The 18,731-nt window shown below is 44.7% G+C and overlaps 1 protein-coding gene across 1 annotated transcript in view; it reads right to left on the minus strand.

The window, feature by feature from the left end:
* The window catches only part of LOC101878900 (vascular endothelial growth factor receptor kdr-like), a 124,007-nt gene that overhangs the window by 13,676 nt on the left and 91,600 nt on the right, over positions 1-18,731 (minus strand). The window contains exons 15-28 of the mRNA XM_005144879.3: positions 18,170-18,295; positions 17,953-18,059; positions 16,644-16,779; positions 15,222-15,326; positions 12,813-12,926; positions 10,612-10,700; positions 9,823-9,988; positions 9,183-9,280; positions 8,159-8,281; positions 7,939-8,050; positions 4,205-4,304; positions 3,517-3,622; positions 1,774-1,898; positions 1,452-1,530 (exon numbers count right to left, since the gene is read on the minus strand). Coding sequence (XP_005144936.2) covers positions 1,452-1,530; positions 1,774-1,898; positions 3,517-3,622; positions 4,205-4,304; positions 7,939-8,050; positions 8,159-8,281; positions 9,183-9,280; positions 9,823-9,988; positions 10,612-10,700; positions 12,813-12,926; positions 15,222-15,326; positions 16,644-16,779; positions 17,953-18,059; positions 18,170-18,295 — 1,586 coding nt within the window. The remainder of the gene's footprint in view (positions 1-1,451; positions 1,531-1,773; positions 1,899-3,516; positions 3,623-4,204; positions 4,305-7,938; positions 8,051-8,158; positions 8,282-9,182; positions 9,281-9,822; positions 9,989-10,611; positions 10,701-12,812; positions 12,927-15,221; positions 15,327-16,643; positions 16,780-17,952; positions 18,060-18,169; positions 18,296-18,731) is intronic.

The raw sequence follows: 18,731 nt of genomic DNA on the forward strand, positions 1-18,731 counted from the left end.
TCAGTTGCTAGTCAGATCAGTCTAGAAACTGGTTTTCAAAGCAGAAAGTCAAGTCCTAAATGGATTAGGTCTGTCAAACCCCCAGCTGCTTTGCATTTTGCTTACAGAAGAACTGCTACAAGAATATCAACAGAGACTCCATTTAAGCAGCACAATTGCAGGGAGGTGGGGGAGCACTTTTAAGAGTTCCTGGGCAACTAATTGGAATAAAGATCTCATCAGCATTAATGTCTTGATATTTAGGATAATTTTAGTAAGCCAAGTGCACTTACTTTGTCCAAAAGCAGATCACGCCATCGTTTTGCTTTAGAAGATCCTCATTGAAATAACACATTTATTTCTGATCTCTTAATGTATTAGGACTTACTTTAAAATGGCACGAACAGGAAGCATTTAGGAAAGTAGTGCTCATGCTGGCAGCAGTTATCTCTTACTGATGCCAGATCTATCTAGTAAATGTCTTTGTGTGATTCAGAGGGACAGATTTTTATCCTGCAAGTGGAAAGTTGCAGGAGTCAGAGCAAATTCTAAGCCTTCTAATCCCTAAGATGTGCTGATAAAGGCACAGAAATTACATCTGGCAAAATACTAGGGAATAATGGTGCATGGTAACAGGAGAGCAGGTGAGAAATACACTGTATTTGTCAGGGACATGAAATATGGATGCTTGATTCTTCCCAAGAGAGCTGGCGTGAGGAATGGTTTAGCTGGAGCAGGGGGGACAGACTGCTTGTTTCTGTAAACTGCATACATCCTTCTCTCCTTTTACTGCTCCTACCCATCTATCTGATGCTTGCCCTTTTCCTCTTCATGCCTCCTCCTTAAACTTTGATCTGCCACCTCCCACCCTTGGAACCTGTAATTTCAAAGGAAGCCAAAAGCAGAACCATCATTCTGTAACAAAACGAGCTTTTGTTTTCCACTGGAATGAAAATGAAACGTTCCACCATGCTCTCACCTTGCAGTGCCACTGAACTAGCAATAAATGCATTCACTTAGGGTGAGGAAAAGCCCTTTGTGTGAATCAAGTAGAGCAGGAACTCAAATCTTGGTTTTGGCTATCCAGAACTGAACACCCTCACCAGCACCAAGTGTTTGGCTGTCTCAGGCAGCCAGAATGTGTTCTGGACACATTTTCTTCCAAAGGCTCCATTTCAATGAGCTGTCATTTTCTTACGGTGGGAAAATACAATTGAAATATGTAGTATAAAGCTCCTTAGCCTGATCAAAGCCAGGTCATCAAGAATGAGCTTCTCTTTATTTATTAAGCTAAATGCAGGTCCCTTTTTGTTGTCACACAAACCTGTGTGTGAGATGCTCAGGCTAAATCTTCTACTTGATGTGAGGCTTTTTCTTACCAAACAGATTTCAAAAGCTCTAATAAGTGCTTGTGGTGCTTGTGAGAAGTGATCTGTGAACCCAGTTCAGAAGGATGCAATCACCTCACTCACCTCATGCATCACTTTCTCCTTTTCCACTGGCACCTCATCAAACGTCTTCACACTCAGTGGTCGCTTCTTGCTGTTGTTACTGAAAGCAAGAGAGTGGAGGGGTCAGCGTGAAACCCGAGCAGATGCTGCACCAGTGAGTAGCTCAGTTAACACCCCAGCACAGCCCAGCTTCCTTTTTTCATCTCTTGTAACTAAGGAACAACATCCTCACACATTTGGCTGCCCAGTTCCTTTAGAACAGCCGTGCTGAGAGAGGACCACAAACAGGGCCCACCTCTGTGAAATCTTCCTTCCCTCCCACCCCTGCATACATTTTCCTTACCCAGTTTCCACTGCACTCCAGCGATTAACACAGTTGTTTGAGTTTTCTTCCACAGGGCAAGTTTTGGGGTTAGATTCTCCGTCAGGACACAAGGTGATGTTCAGTGGGATGTAGTCTTTACCATCCTATATAGTTAATAACAGAGAGAACATGAAGCTGATAAAGGTCATTTGTACTGCATGTCAGACATATAAGGTTACTGTATTCTGTAGAGCTTTACACTGAAGTCCATTCCAATCCAAACCATTCTGTGATTCTGTCATTGCATCCCCTATTCTTTGGGAATTCCAAGGGACCAGTCTCATCCAATGTGTTTGGGAGAAGGGAGGGAGCAGCATGAAGCCGCAAAAGCTCTATGGCCGATACGACTCTTAACAGATTTTGGAATAGACCTTTTGCTTGTGTTCAGCTTAAGGAGTTGCAGTTTAGGAAGAGCCAGTCCTTCAAATGGCAGCCTTAGAGCATTTGGTTTCTTGTCCTTACAGGGAATTGATGCTGCACATCTTGGTAAGCTCTGGATTGTCATTACACCCCTGCAGTAACCTTCAGAAATTGCTCTCCCTTCAAGTCCTAAAAACTATTTGTCCAAATTTGCCTTTGCTTGATTTTTCTCTTAATTTTAAGAGGCAGTGAAGGGCCCTATTCCCTTATCAGGATTTTTGTCTCCTTCATTTCCTTTGGTTATAGGGTAAAACTCACAAGCTCCTCATATTGCAAACTGAGTCCTCTTCAACTTAGCTTCACTGAACGTGTTTACAAACTGGCAGGAGCTGCAGGAGAGTGTTTGATTTCTTCTTAAATTAGATTGCTACATAATGGCTCTGGGTGTTTTTACTGAAGAAGAAAACAACTGATTTAACTGTTGTGAATTTAATAATTCTGTAATTGACTTTCTGAGCTTTAAACTGCATCGTTTTAAAGCTCCGAAGAGCACAGGTGACCATAGGCTCAGAAAATGAGGCAGGAAGTTCAGACCAACTACTAGCAGTTGTATTGGGTTTGTGTAGCCAGGTTTAGATAGCAGAGGGGCTACAGGGATGGTTCTTGTGAGAAGCTGCCAGAAGCTTCCCCTGTGTCCGATGGAGCCATTCCCATTCTCCATCCCCTGCAGTGCTCAGGGGAGGAGGTAGAGAAATCAGGGGTGAAGTTGAGCCTGGGAAGCAGGAAGGGGTAAGGGGAAGGTGTTTTAGGATAAGGTTTTCTTTCTTATTATCCTGCTTTGATTTGATTAGTAATAAATGAAGCTGATTTCCCCAAGTTGAATCTGTTTTGCCCATGATAGTAATTGCCTGGTGATCTCCCTGTCCTTATCCCAACCTAGGAGCCTTTTGTTCTATTTCCTCTCCCCTGTCCAGCTGAGGAGAGCAGCGATAGAGCAGCTTGGTGGGTGCCTGGCACCCAGCCCGGGTCAGCCCACCACAGCAGCTCACTGTGCTGGAATGCAATTAAAACTGTTTGTGAGATAAAGCCCTGTTGTTCCTCTAAGGGGCAACTGAGCCTTTTTTTAATTACTGTAAGTTTCTACTTATTATGGATGGGTAAACATCTAGTTTTGAACTCTAATCCCCTTTGAATAGTTAACGTTTTCTTTACTCATCCCAGTAGCCATTTTCCTGCTATGAGGGCAAATCTAATACTGCTGCTCGACATAGTCCTTACCTGTGCACAGGAATGCATGTACCTTCCCCTTCTCCCCCTCCCCATAGGTAGGCATTTGTTGAGGAACAGTTTGTACCACTGTACCTGCTGGACATTGGCTTGCAGAAGGTCTCCTAAGCGCTCCACAAGCTCTGTGAAAGTAGGTCTCTCAGTGGGAACGCCGTGCCAACAATCCAGCATTGTCTGGTAGCTAGATAAAAACCACAGGTATTAAGGAAGGAAAAGGACAGGAGTTTTGCTTCCGAATTGTTTCATTCTTGCTTGCTTTGGTCATAGTTTTGGATTAAGAAAGGCACAAATCTCCGTGTTGGAATTCTGTTCTACTTCCCATGTGGGATGCTTTTTCCTTCTATAGTCCTGTCCCAGCTGAGCCTGTAGGCTTTTTGTGTCACATAACTTAGGATTTAACTTCTGGGCCCCATTGATATTGCTGGAATAAGTCAATAGTTATGGCTGCCTAGTTTCTGTCACACAGTTGGAAATCAAGGCCAACACAGCAGTCTCCTGAGCTGAGATTCATGAACTGCAGCTGACATGGGGAGATCTTTTAATCTGGTCAGCAAAGGGCAAGCTGACTCTGTCTGTCTGTAGTATTATCTGTGGTATCAGGACACCCAAGATACTCACAACTACAACATTTACTGAAAACAGACAACAAAATACATAGCTGTCGTCCCCTGAGGTCTCCTTCCCCTCCACACCTCAGGACAGTCTCTTGTGTAACACTTAAGTGACACGTGTCAGCTCTCAGTACAAAACCAGGAGCTCTTACACTTCTGGAGTGGAGTACTCTGGAGATCTCATCCGGGTGCCTTCTTTGAGCCGTCGGCAGAAGTCCTCATCTATCTGCACTCCAGGGTATGGTGAGGCACCTGTGGGGACAAATGAGGAGGAGGCTCCAGAATGGCACAATCCCTGTTTCCCAGTGCGGTGGCATCAACACTCATCAGATATTTCTGCTGCTTATTTTTGGGCCACTCAGTTGTTAGTGTGAAACCTGGGAGGTTCAGTTCATAGCAACTGTAATTGCTTTTGAGATGTAGACTGCTGTAAAGGGATTGAGAGTATTCTATTAACTTGCACACAAGTTAGCCTAGCAGTCGTCAAGTGAAGGAGTGAGGCTTATTTCCCTTCCCGGTGGGAATGGTTGTCTTCAGAGGAATGACTTGTGTAAATGTGTGTGTGCCTTGAAGGTTGTGATCTTTCTTGTACAACATTTGCACGTTTTGGCAACCTAGAGGCTGGATGGTGAATTCAGAAAGAATTTAATCAAGTCTTAACACTGGGGATTGAATGGAATCTAGATCTGTATCCATCCACGTATGAAGTAGCAACTATAACATTCCTGCTTTTCTTCCCTCCTGTTTGGAAATACCGTCCTGTGCTGTGCACTTGGGGGCACAAGAACAGCAGAAATCTGCTGGAGTAAAGCAGTGAAGAGGGTGCCAAAGTGTGGCTGGTGCCAGAGTTGTTCTACTCTGTGAATCTGACCACTCAATCTGCAAAACTGTGCACTGAGGAGCAAAGATCCTGGCAACCTCCTAAGAGGGCATCTCCCCACAGCAGGTAGGCTCTGCTGATGTTCAAAGCTCAGGGACACTTAGCTACAGAACATCAGAATTCCCTTGATGTGCAAGTAGCAGGTATCAGTATTAAGAGTGTTTCCTGGAGTTATGTAGGTTGGAAATAGTCAGTAGCATCATTTCTGGTTTGTATCTTGATTTTCCTTCCTAGTTTTGCCTTTGGCCTGTCGTTATGATCATAATACCCTGGTAATTAAATGTTCAGCTCACATGGCGTCTCCCATTAGCCAAAGATCTCAAAACAGGCTTCTGTCAACTCACAGGATCTCTCTGAGTAAGTAGATGGATAAAACCTGTGGTGTCCCTTTCCCAGAGTTACATTGTGACCAAGGGGACTATGTGATAAGCTCAGTAACTTGGATTTGGGATGCTGAGGCTCCAACATGTGGCAAGGTCTACATGACATTTTCCATAGGGGAAATCTCTTCCAGAATGCTCCAAGCTGTGGCACACACTGGATATGGTAGCACTCTTTTGATCTTGGTTTTATTTTAGGAGGATAATAAGATGCTGATGTTATGCTACCAGGCAGTGCTTGTTTACAGAATTGTCTCTGATTGCTTTGTGAACAGTGCACATTCAAATTGCAGGAGACACTGACACTCTGTAATGCACCATGTAAGTGATTTCAAGATGTATTAAACGTTGCTACCATTACCTGACCTGAGTTGTGCTCAGCCCATTTCAATATCCCAGAGCTCAATGCAAATTAACAGTCTCTGAAGTCCTGATTTCCCTGTGTATCGCCATAATAGATACATTCTGCCAGCCCTTCTGGAAGCAGCCATCCTGCTTCATTCATCTGACCCTGGAAGGACCCATGGCTGAACTAAAGTGCGTTTTACTAGTCAGTCCTTGTTCCTTTATTAGAGGGTGCTAAGTGTGTGGGACCCAGTAAAAAGCAGCACTTGCAGATGGGAGCCCAGACATACCCTGCAGCAATGACAAATAACTTCCATCCCTTGGCTCCCAATGATCTGTAAAACTTTTATATAAGAGAATTCAATCAGTGACACAAATCCTTAATTAAATATTTATCAGGAGAGCTGCAGATGTGAGTAGTGCCAAGCCACAGGCATGCCTGGGTGAGCTGTATGAAAACCCTCTTAGCCAAGAGGACTGCTTTGAATCTGTGCCATGAGTTGAGGAAAGCAGTTTGGGATCTATGTCATAGTGAGGGCAGGGGCTGGCTCTGTGGAGAAGTGTGGTAGATTCCTTTGAATTCAGAAGAGGACAGTCTGTTGCTCCAAGTAAGCACCTCCATTAAGAGGCTATTTAATTTGAGACTATCTCAAATTAAACCAGATAAATTTCATTGAAACAGTTAAAAATAGAGATTAATTTAAGTGACTGTATTTTAATTTTTAAATTAAATTGCATTAAATTAAATTTAATTTTAATTTTTAGTCTTCAGTATTAAAGGCCAAATGACCCTAAAAGTTCACATCTGTTAAGCCCTGTCAGGACCTTTGGGAATAATACAACCAGTTTGCCCTCTGCAATGGTCCTTGCCATCATCAGTATTCAGTTCATTTGGTTCCTTGGAGATGCTCAATGGAGAGGCTGTCCCCTTGAGTGTGTCTCTGCATGCTAATGCTAATATATCTGCTGGAATAATCTATTGGAACTGAGGCATTGCCCATACTTCTGGAGCCTCATCCTTCTGTGGTGTTCCAAGACACTCAGCAGGTGATGCTGTTACAGAGCCATGGAGGTGGTGCAGCCAAAGAACAGGACTCTAAATAAACGGGGCTGGATGCTGGAGAAGGCGATAACTGCCACTTGTGTCAACCATTTGAGTGTGAACTCTCTTCTTTTGCATGCTGATACAAACTAGAGACTTGGACTGCAATCAGGTTGGGATCTTTGCAGCCAGCCCCAAAGAAAGTTTAGGCTAGAAACAGCTCCAGACTTTGCATCCAGATCTGGACTTGGCATCTAGAGCTCAGTTTCAACTGATCCATGAATCAGAGATAGCAGAAGATTAGAGAGTTCACTTTAAAATTCATCAGCTTAAGTTGACAATGGTGCTTGTTTTCTTTTGTCTGCGAGTGCTGATTAGAAAGCCAGAGCTGACATTCCTAAATTCCCTCAGGAAAACAGCACTTGCCACTCTGCAAAGTGAATGTGAGAGCAGCAAAGTCCGACTGTCTGCAAGACTGCGTGTCTCAGGTTCAGGCCTTTATCTGCTGGACAGTAACCAGATGTCAGTGAGGCTGAGATTTCCAACAGCACCATGAGGTGAAATGTCTAATGCATACAGAACACCATTAGTACTCCTTCTGGCTTGTAAATGATACTGCCAGAAGAGCACCTTCTACCCCTCTCTGCCAGAATGACTTACACAGAGTCTAGCACTGGTTCTCCTATCAACCTGTTGGATGCTGCTGCTGCTGCCAATACATTGTTCTTACTTAGACAATCTTACTTAGATTTTGTGGGGAAGATAATCAAGCTGGCTGGAATGTCATGTGGGCAGATTCCCTTGTGTTCCAGGGGCTGCCACTGTGTCAGCAGCAGCGTAATCCTCTGCAGCCATGGAGCTGTGTGGATTCCTGAAGCAGTTTGGGCCACTTAAAAATATGCTTTGACAGGGAAACTTCTTCATTGCTGTCACAGAAGTATTTCAGTTCCAAGCAGCAGATTGTTGGTTAGCTCTGTGCTCTGATGCTTTCAGTTATCACAGGTGGTGGGTCCAGGGTCTGGATTGTGTTTTGTTCCCCCTCCCCAGTATTTCCTAGTGTTGCCAGGAGGGATTCTTGCTGACCTCAGTCCCATGTCTGTATTTTACACCTGATCTGCACTGTGCACTTGCACCAAGTGAAGTAGAAACACAACACCACGTTATCACCTTTCCTTAAAAGCTTCTCTTAACAATAGAGCCATAAGTTAAGGGGGAAAATGGGTTTTAAACCACTCTTACCTAGAGAAAATATTTCCCAGAGCAGCACTCCAAAAGACCACACGTCACTCTGTGTCGTGTAGATTTTGTCAAAAATAGCTTCTGGAGCCATCCATTTGAGTGGGAGCCTGGCCTGGGAATGAAAAGGACACAATGAGTTGCCAGACCTGTTGTGATTGATCTGCCCAAGCCCATGAGGAATGAACCCCCAAGGTGAACGTTCCAGGTTTCTTCCACTTACATCTCCTTTCCGCACATAGTCGGGGTCTTTATAAATATCCCTGGCTAGCCCAAAGTCACAGATTTTAACCACATTGTTCTCTGACAGAAGGATGTTCCTTGCTGCCAAATCCCGATGGATGCACTGCAAAGGAATGAGGACAAGTGAGATCAGAGACTTTGCCTGGACAAGGAGCTCCTGCTAGATCAGGAAGCATGAGACCTGCTTGGGAAATGGAAAGATAAATGAACTTCCAGCGTGAACAGGTTAGAGAAGGAAACTAACTGTGGGAGTGTGCTGAAATGTGCTGTCATGTGCAGAAGGGACAACGACTGAGGGGACAAACCAATGTCACACATCGTTTTCTATGTGAAATAACCTTCACAGTATGGTGAGCTAAAGGGAGGGCCATTCTCCAGCTAATTCTTCTGTGGGAAATTTGGGAGAGGTCAAACAGCAGCTGCAGATCCATTTCCAAATGCAGTGCCATGAATATGTGTGTGGCTCTGCCTCTGCTGCCCTGGGAGCTGGACAGTAGGTGCGAGTGCTCTGTGTTGTGCGTACTTTGGCCTGTGTATTGCATTCAATCTACTTGAAAAGCAGGCACCACACAGGCTACAAACATACTTCTTTTTGTATCCAAAAGGTTCCAACACTGCTGACAAGCTAAATAAGTAGCTGGCTACTCCCTCTTCATTTTTCAGTAGTTCCTTTGTTGGCCATACCAGAAGGATCTTTATGAGAAGCCTTTTCTGCATTTATTTATGGGACAGTTCCATGAATTGTCTTAGGATCTGTACACACTCCTTCTATCTAAACTCTCATGTTACAGATGCCAGTCCTTGCAGCCAAGAACATGATGGATATTCCTTCACAACTCCTTCAGTGCTACTTATTGCTTAACCACCAGAGGAATGTGATCTCCAACACTATAATATGAGCAAAAGGCAGATCACTCAGGCATAAGCGTATATTTGGATTTCCTCTTATCAGATACTCATGGCTCTGTGAACGAAGGTCAGCCCTGCCGTTCTAGTGAGCTCACTTTTCGGGAGGCGAGAAACTCCATGCCTTTGGCCACTTGGAAGCTGTAGCAGATCAGGTCCTCCAAAGTCAGGGGCCTCTTGTACAGATCCTCAGCATCTACAAGAGATCACAGACAGAGCAAAACACTGGAGCAGCAGCTCCATCCTTCTTAGGCATGGGTGCCACTTGCACGCTGGCGAGCCCAGCCCTGCAGCTGAGTGTTGTTGCATGAGTTCTGCGCTACAGCTCTGGTTTAGAAACCACTGACCTAGAGGCAGGAGGTCAGATGATGAAAAACGTTCCATCCAACATTAATCATGTCATTTTGTTACAGGGAAAACAACGTCTGGGGATAAAAGTGAGGGAAACTATTTATAGTGAGCGAGTGATGGGACTGGGGACAGACTGGCCCCACAGATCTGGTAAAATACAGCTATTACTCCTCTTACGCAGCAGGAGCAGCTTTTATATGCACACATCATTGCAAATCTCCTTTTGTGAGAAAGCTGGAGTGGGGCACAGGCAAGAGAAAGGATTTGTGATTTCAGGGACAAGCCAGGCTGTGCACAGGCTTGTAAAGTGTGGGGCTGTGGGTGGTACGAGCCAAGCAACAGAAATCTTGACAATAAAAGACCTGGCATGAAGGAGGTTTCTTTTACCTTCTTCATCATCTTCTGAATCGCTGTAACTCTTATCTTCAATAAACCCAGAGCTGGCAGAGCTTCCCGTGCTGGCTACGCTCTCCAGGCGCCTCTTGATCAGTTCAGTCAAATCACTGTTGGACTCATCCAGACTCTTCTCTGCTTGGTCAGAGTTTTCCTGCGACTAGAAATGGTATAAACCTGATTTTTAGCTTTGGCTGAAGCAGTGCCTGGGGATTCAACAGCACAGGGAGACAGTGTCCTCTGAAGGTGAGCTCAAACCAGGTCTGAATGTGATGTTTCCTGAATAGCACAGCTAATGAAGCCTGGTTTCCCGTTTATCAATACAGAACCCCCCTATGTTACTGGTAGCAATATTCCACCATAAAATTAACAGGAAGCTGGCTGGGGGAGACTAATAGATCAGTAGAGAGACATTGTAATTTTGGGGGAGGGTTCATCTTTTCCTAGCTCAGTTAATACCAGTTTTTCACTATGACATTGTTGCTCCCTTTGTGCTGGATAGTATCTCACAAATCATTCCCTCTCTCTTGCAAATGCACTGGAGTGCTTGGGTATTTGCAGCTAATTCCTTAGGAGGTGCTAGGAAAGAAGAGGACAGAAAGGAGACCCTACAGGGAAAAAGGGCTCCTTTTCTTGCTCATGCAATTTGAAATGTGGTGAGGCTATCAAGCACCTATCTAAATGCCAAACTGTCTAAGTGCCAGTGTGGAAAAGAATCCAAGTTGTGGTCAGTGGTTGTCAACCCTCTGCCTTGTGGCCATGAGAATCCTGCCAGGTTTTTACCTTGTATGCAATGAAATCCCCTCGTTTCCCTCTGAGATAGTTGGACAGATTTCCATATTTGCAGTATTCTACTATGACCATCAAAGGACCTAAAAAGACAGTGAAAGTCAGATGAGTTTTGAAGCACTGCAAAGCACTTAATACTGTCTTAGCCTCACAAATACTCTTCAGAGTAAGTAAACGCTGTCACTCCTATTATACAGAAGAGTAAATTTGGTAACAGAGAAGTGACACTGCAGAAGCACAGTCAGTAGTGGGTACAGAGAGGAGGGAATACAGAACTCAGTTTTCCCCATTAGGTGGTAACAGTGGAAAAGCCTGAGAAGTCCTATCAATGTCTTCCATTTCTGTGCAAACTGCCATAGAGTTCAGTGCAATTGTTGCTTTTATCCAACTATGCATATGTTTAAGATGCTTTTACGTTTGGTGTATTCTATTAGGCAAGGGAGAAGCTGCATTCTATATCTTTAGTATAATCACTGTGCTTTATAACCATCACATGTAAGATAAAGTGAAACAATGGGACTAGAGTGCATATAAACATGTATTACTATCAGTCCTAAGCAACCAGACTTCCACGTCCAGACAACGTGCTCTGTCTGGAAGGTCTGTGCTTCAGACTGAGCAGTGTGAACTTGAAAGGAGAAAAGTGCTGAGAGCTGCACTTGGCTGTTGGGAAGGAGGCAGCTGAGCAGTGCTTCTGCCTGGCTCTGTCAGAAGGGCTTGTGCTGCAGCCTGCCCCTTGGCTGCTCTGAGGAGTACATACTGAGTGAAAAGGCTGAGAGCAGGGCTCTGAGGAGGAGCAGAGGGGTCCAGGAGGGAAGAGTGAACTTAGAGATTCTGGTTGCTGCAGCCTTTCTGAGGCTGGATGATGGGTACTGTTTGGAAGCAGATTGTCCCAGTGAAAGGGAGATGGTGAATTGCAGCAATCATAACCAATTGCTTGCTGATAATACATTGGGTACTTAACTTTGGTTAAGAACTACTGACCTCTTAGTAATGCTGCCACTTTTTAGGCACCTCTTTGTCTTAAGCTACTTCATTGACTTGACAGGGGAGAAGAATCACCAGCATTCATAATGCTACTTCCCCTTTACTCACAGTCCCAAGCAAAGGCTACTTGCTTGTGCATCCTAATGTTCAAACCCTCCTCCTAAAGCTGGCCATCTTCCCATGGGCTCTGCAGTGCTACAGCAGCTCCTGTGAGTTCCCCTTCCATGGCTCCCAGGTTACAGCAGCATCTGTGGTTACTGGTTGCTGACTGCTCCTGAGGAGCTGGGAGTATCCTGCTGGAGGGAAGATCTCTTTCCTGGCATCCCACCACATCCACCTCACTGAGGTTTTCTTTTTTCCACTGTGACTGGTGAAGTTTGGGAAGTTCTTTGGGAAAATGATAGCTTTGGAGTCTCGGATGACAGCAGATGTGTGCACCAGCTCTCTCACTCTTTCCCCTTCATTTCTTTTACTCTGTTGGTTTTTTGGTTTGGTTTGGTTTTCGTCAGCTCTCCTAAATTTGTCCTTTGGGAATTGTTAGAAGGTGCATTGCAAGCAGTAAAGAGGCATCTTTGAGAGCTGTTTTAGTGACAAAGGTCCAAGATTTATGGAATCCTTTGTTTAAGTCTGCACTTTGCAGCAGATTCTTTGTATGATGTAGAGCCGGTGGTGTCAGCTCAGCCCCTTGGCAGCCCTTGCTGTTGCTGCAGTCAGCTTTGGTCTGCTTCAGGTTTCCTGTCTACTGCACAAGAAATGTGACTGCCCAGCAAGAGTGAAGTGCCTGGGGAAGGAGGAGGCCTCAAGTAAGTGTGTGCTCAGCCTGGTGCATCCTTCTGATAAGGCTGGAGAGAAGAGGGAGAAGAACCTTTGAAACGATGCTTAGTGCCTGATTTGGAGGAACTGGGGACCAAACTGCCATTAAGGATGCTGCCTCCCTTCAGCCCATAATCCATTTTGTAAGCAAGTTTACAAAGGACAGAGAAAAGGAAAACAGAGAAGTGACACCACTGACTGGGAGATGTTCCAAACCCATTGATGAGATGGGTTCTGCAGTAGCAGAAGCTCTCCTATGAGCATAGGGGTAGAAATGTTCATGTTTGCATTAACTGGATGTGCATGAGAGTTGGACTCCACCACAGATACATCCAAACACCATTGTAGCTGCAAAGGGTTTCTTCTTTGCTGCTTATTTACTGAGGACTTCTCACCTCCAGCCTTGGTGCAAGCTCCCAGCAGGTTAACTACATTCAGGTGATGGCCTATGTGGATGAGGATCTTCAGTTCAGACATTAAAGCCTTGCATTCGTTAGTAGTTGCACATTCTGCTTAAGATAAACAGGAAAAAAATCATCTTTACACAACAGGATATTTTGAACAGGACACAGCCAGATCCTGTTTACACTTGGAAACAAAACCCACCCTGGTTCCTTGCAGTATCTTTGCTTTTCAGACTCTCAAACAGATCATAATTCATCCCTTTCATTGTCTGTTGACCTTTATGAAGTGGAGTTACACTTTATCTTTTGGGTGACTCTTCCTTTCTGTGGCATGGGTTACAGAGGGTGATTGTCCTGTAGGAGAACCCTCCCCCCAAATGAGATACCAGAGAGCCTTTGCAAGGACTGAATTCTGCAAGCTCAGCAAAGGAACCACCAACCTCTCCAAGCAACAACAACACACAATGTGTTCCTCCATCTCTGAGGGTGATGTGCAGTCTGCTATGACTTCTTTACAATACCTCAGAATATGTTTTTCCACAGTAGTGAGCAACTCTCCACTGCAGGGGATGGAGGAATCCAACCCATCTGTAAGTTGGGTCCCAAAATGTACTGCAGAATGTACAGCATTACTGAGCCTCACCGTGGGAGATCTCATCCACCCAAGAAATACCTTTCCCAGCAAAGCAGAAGGGCCCATATTTGTGTGTGAACCCTGAACGTGACAGTGGTCAGCCAGTGATACTGTAGTTTCATTCTCTTTGGCTGCCAAAGCTAAGGAAGACAGCCTCAGACCAGGACGTTGTTCAGATGCTGCCTTATTTCCTCCACCTTATTCCAAAGCTTTTCTGATGTATTTTAACAAAAGGGCTGTGTCCTGTTTCCTCTGGTTTTGCCTTTGCATCTTGTGTGACAAATATAACCTCTTTTTGTGTCTGTAGACTTCTCCATAAACACATCTGTCACCAAACTGTGTCAGAAAGAAGGAGCTACTCCAAGCCCACAGTGTTTGCAGCTGGGTGTGTACATGGGTGGTTTTACTCCTGGTTTACCCTGGCATGAGCTGGAACATGCCTGGCAAAATCCAGACAGGACAGTCTCTGGAAGTGTTTCAAGGTAGTCTTGCACATTAACTTTTAGCCTTCACCCCAGAACTATACCAGCCTGCTTCATGGAATTGACAGATAGTGCTGGAATTACAGAAGTGAAGACATCTCCAGAGCCTCTTTTTTCTTTCCTGAATGCATTGACTCACACTAGAGAATCTTTATCCAGGAATGTGATGAATTATGGGCATGTTAGTTGGGAGGAGGCTGCTGCCTCAGCTCAAGGAGGAAGGTGTAAAATGATGAGGGAACTGTCAAATGGTTTGTTGGATATGTGCAGGATGGTAGAGCTGACATGAGGATCAGTTGGGAAGCACAGTGTGGAAGTGAATGAAACCGCTGAGCTATCCATGGCAGCAAGTTTTGAATGGAGAAGGGACTGTCTGGATCAGGGGTTCTAGGATATTTCAGGGATCTGGAGATGGGCATGGAACAGAAGAAACCATAGGAGGAGAGAAGATGATCTGAAGAACCACTGACTAATGCAGAGGAAAAGGACCACATTAGGAGGAGGTCCAGACTGGTGGTGAATGGATGGGTTTGAGCTTTGAGAGAGATGGGAGGTAGCAGAGCACCAGGAGACAGCCAGAAACAGAAGCCAGATTCCATGAGAGAGGTTCCTGAATCATGGCATTGCAGGGTTAATACTGTCATGCAGCAGCAATGCAGAGCAATGTGGCTGTGAAAAGCTCCATGTGAGCATGCATTGTACCTCTGAAAACATCCAAGTGAACAGTTAAAAACCTCCAACCCGTGAGGCAGTGTAGGGCTGATGCATTTATTCATTAGCTGTCTGCAGAGGCTTTGTATGTAGATATTACAGGAAAGAGAAGTCTCCAGGTTCCCTCATTCCCCACCATGGAATGGTAAAAGCTTTCCTTAATTTCAATAATTGCAAGCAAGTGTCTTTAATTCACTCCCTTGGCATTGCTTTTTCCAACCCCTTGAACTGTTCTGCATCTGGAAGGGCTGTGATCGAAGGCTTGGATCCAATTGCAGACTATCTAATGTAATTACATTCTGTAATCTGTTTCCCTCCTCACCCCACAGACCTGGAAGCTGCTGTTTTCCTCCTCTAGGAATACAAGACTTAATGAGCAGCACAGCATGGAGCCCGCTCATCGTTTCCTACACTTTAACATCCACTGTATAATGACTAATTGCTCCCCCATGACAAACCCACTCCCTCCTGAACACAATGAACTTGGGACTGGTTTGGAGCTGAGAACTGGAAACCTCATTGCCCACAGGTTCCCTGAGGAATCTCGGGTGAATCTCAGAGGGATATATGTACCTTTAAGCATTTTTACGGCAACTGTTTTGCAGGTTGAAGATTTATCAATGCCAAAAGCAGACGCTTCCACCACCTTCCCAAAAGCACCATGACCCAGTGTTTTACCTAGAGAAGCAAGAGTCAAGAGTGAGCTAAGGGGGACTTGACAGTCTGCACCAGATAAGAGGGAATCATGCATTCTCAGCTCTGCAAGACACACAAGGCTCCAGTGCCCAGGCACAACGTAGATGTAGACCGACAGTCAACAGAAGCCTGTATCACATATTTGCAGCATATGGATATAACCAGTGTGATTTATATCCATATGGCTTTAATGCAATACAGTATGTGATAGAACAGAGTAGAATAAATCAATCTGCATTCAGCTGCAGGCAAGGCTGAATACATATATGTGGCTTAAGGGTAAAAACATTACGTGTAGTCATCCTGAAGGCCAGGAAAGTCAGCGTTTGGGTTGAACATAGAATTGTGGAACCCTCATCTCTCATAAATCACAGTGTGGAGAGGTAGCCAGCTAAGCCATTCAGGCGGTCAGAACCCTTTAGCCCTTCACTTATTGACATTTATTTGACATAAAAGCTGTACCAAATGGAATTGAAGACGATAATCTTTCTTTATCTTCCCCTTCATTTAAAGCTTTATGCCTGTGTTACACAGTGTGCTCTGCCCCAAACTTCAGCAGAGTACACGGGGCATCGTGGTCAGGTTTCTGGTTCTAGTTTGACCCTATATCCCACCATCATCTCAGTTTTTGTTATTTTTGTCTGTCTTCCTCCTCGTTCCATGTTTTCCAGCTAAAGCACCAAGAGCACACACAAATACAGGTAGATTCCCTACACTCATCATTGCACACAGATGTTGGTGTTTCTCTACACAAACACAACCTACTTTTTACATCTGCTTGCTCCATCATCCTGTGAGCTGAGCTGTTGAATGAAACTCGGTTTATTTCTTCGTTATAGTTCTTCTACAACTCAAAGCCAAATTCAAATGATGGGTAAGGAATTGATTGGTGAATTGACAGATTCCTTCAAAACAAAATTCACTGGAAGGCTGTCACCTTTCAGGTTGACTGCTCTTTCCCTTTTCCTCTATGGATGTGAAGCCATACTTTTGGCAGGAACAGTACCTGGAGGTACCTTCCTTCCCTACCAAGAGTTTGGCTTCACTTCTCCAAGGAAGAAAAGGAGGTGATAGCTGTTTTGAGAGTGACAGCATCTTTGCTTTCTTACCAAATCCCTTGTTTCCTCCCCCATTAAGGATGATCCTGTATCCTGTGACTCACTGCCAGTCCCCCCTCAGGACAGTAGTACATGGACACTAACTGATAGGCTGCTTCCTGGGTTATCCAACATACCCATTGAAATAGGGGAGCCTTAGAAACCATCACTCTTCACTGTAACAACCCCCCCAAGCACTCACCCAGCCGCAGTCTGTCTCTTGGGAACTCCCATTTACTGCTGTCATAGGGAAGACGGTCGCACTGTTCATCAAGAGGCATTTCCTCTGGATCCATTATAATTGACAGGTATCCTGTTTTAATGTCTGTGGCATCAGGCTAAAAACAGGAAGGGGAGAAATCACACTATTTACCCTGCAGTTCTAATGGGAGAGAGTTGCTGGCTGGGAGCATCCTGAATTCCAGGCTTAGCTCTGAAATGTATTGCAGACCATGAATGCATCACTTCAGCTTCCTGCCTCTCTTATTTTTATGCCTGAGAAATAAATGTTTATGTATGTCTGCCACTCATGGGTGTTGGGAAGAGTCACTGATTGATGGTGGTAAACACCCTGAGGACACAAAATCTGTCACTGTCTTCTACCTGTATCTGTTAAAGGAAATCAGTGTTTTCCTATGGGAACTGCACTTCCTGGTGCAGTAGGGAGCATTCAGGCATTTTCATTGTGGTGGTGAGAATCAGTCTTGCTTCTCCATTGTTATCCACCTCATGGCTATTGCTTCTTACCATTTAAAATGGATCAAAAGCTGATGAAAGCTGCTCCTTGTAGTGAGAAGTTGTGACTTGGTGGGTCCTGTGAGCAGACTTGTACAGGGCAAAGTGTAATAGGGAATTCACTGTTGTCACAACACTGTTAAACTGAGGTCAGGGGGGAAAACATGAATTTAATCACTGTATATGCAATAGAAGGGGAAGTTTTACTCAAGTACTAGGGATCAGCCCTGGGACTGTGTTTTGGTGAGTTACAGAGCAGAGGCTGTGGTTGCTTTTCTGTTTGCTGTTTGTTTTAGGAAAACCTGACCTAAATTCCTTGGAACTTTACTTTTTTGGGTCATAAAAGGGGGGGTAAAAGCATAGCGACTTGGAGACAAAATCAGTGTGGTTTGAGCTCATTTCTAGAGCAAACATCCCAGGATCTTTCTTAAAACAGGACCCCCTTTAATACCCATGTTTCTGAGACAAGTGCTGACATCAAACCCTCATTTGAGGGGATTTTGGATTTGCTTTTAGTTTCCTAATCTCGCAAGCCAGTTTGGCTCATAAGGAGAGAGGAGCCTATTTAATGGTACCATGGAAGCAGTAGGAATCCCACAAGTGTGAGTGATCTCTTGAGAACTTAAAGGACTGTCAGCAGAAATCTTGGACTGAAACTTTACAGGAACATTTTGCATGGTTCTTCCAACATCTGTCCCAGCCACTCATCCCCAAACCCTGATGCTTCATCTGAAGCCCAGTCCCAACCCCTTTCTGCAGTATGGAACCTCTCTTACTTTTCTCAGCTTCCGAATGAAGAGAGTCAGAAGAAGCCAGAAGAGAGTAGCAGCCAGACCAGTGCAGACCAAAATGATAACTTCAATGTTGGATTTCTCCTCAGAACCTGTAGGTTAAATGTACAACCAAGTCTAAATGTAGCCAAAGTCCGTGACTGAGACATAGTTCTCTTCATTCCAACACAATCCATGTGTTTCAGCCTAACTTAGCCCTCACCTTGTATCTTAATGAAGGCTGACGTGCTGTCCTGGCCCATGTCGTTGGATGCTTTGCATTCATAGAGCCCTTCATCATCCTTTTTCACTCGCTCAATGACCAGGGTATTATTTTCCATGGAAATTCCTGTTAGAAAGGATTGCAGTTACTATTATCACAGTAACTTACATGCCTATGAATGCTTTTAGGAGACAGGGAACTGAAAGTCAGCTCCCATCCAAGCAGGCCTGGTACGTGCAGTTGTCAGGAGGTATTTAAATGCTGTGCTCCTCATTGTGGTCAGGCAGCTGCCTTTCCCTGGCACTTTTTTCTCCTCAATACCTGTGTAAATCCCTCAGGGATCATTTAACCAACAGCAAATGTGGCTGTAAGTTTGCTATGAGCAAAGAGCCTGAGAAAGCTTCTAGGGAAGTGATGGGAAGATAGAGTTTCTGATAGCAACAAGATGCACTGGGAAAAAAGGGAACTTGGTGAAATTATTGGAGAAAGCCATTGTCTTGGAGGGCTGTAGGAAGTTATGGGAATACTAACATGTGGAAAACAGGAATCAGGTTATGCGCAT

The sequence above is a fragment of the Melopsittacus undulatus genome, chromosome 6 (genome assembly GCF_012275295.1).
Source record: "Melopsittacus undulatus isolate bMelUnd1 chromosome 6, bMelUnd1.mat.Z, whole genome shotgun sequence".
NCBI classification, from domain to species: Eukaryota; Metazoa; Chordata; class Aves; order Psittaciformes; family Psittaculidae; genus Melopsittacus; species Melopsittacus undulatus.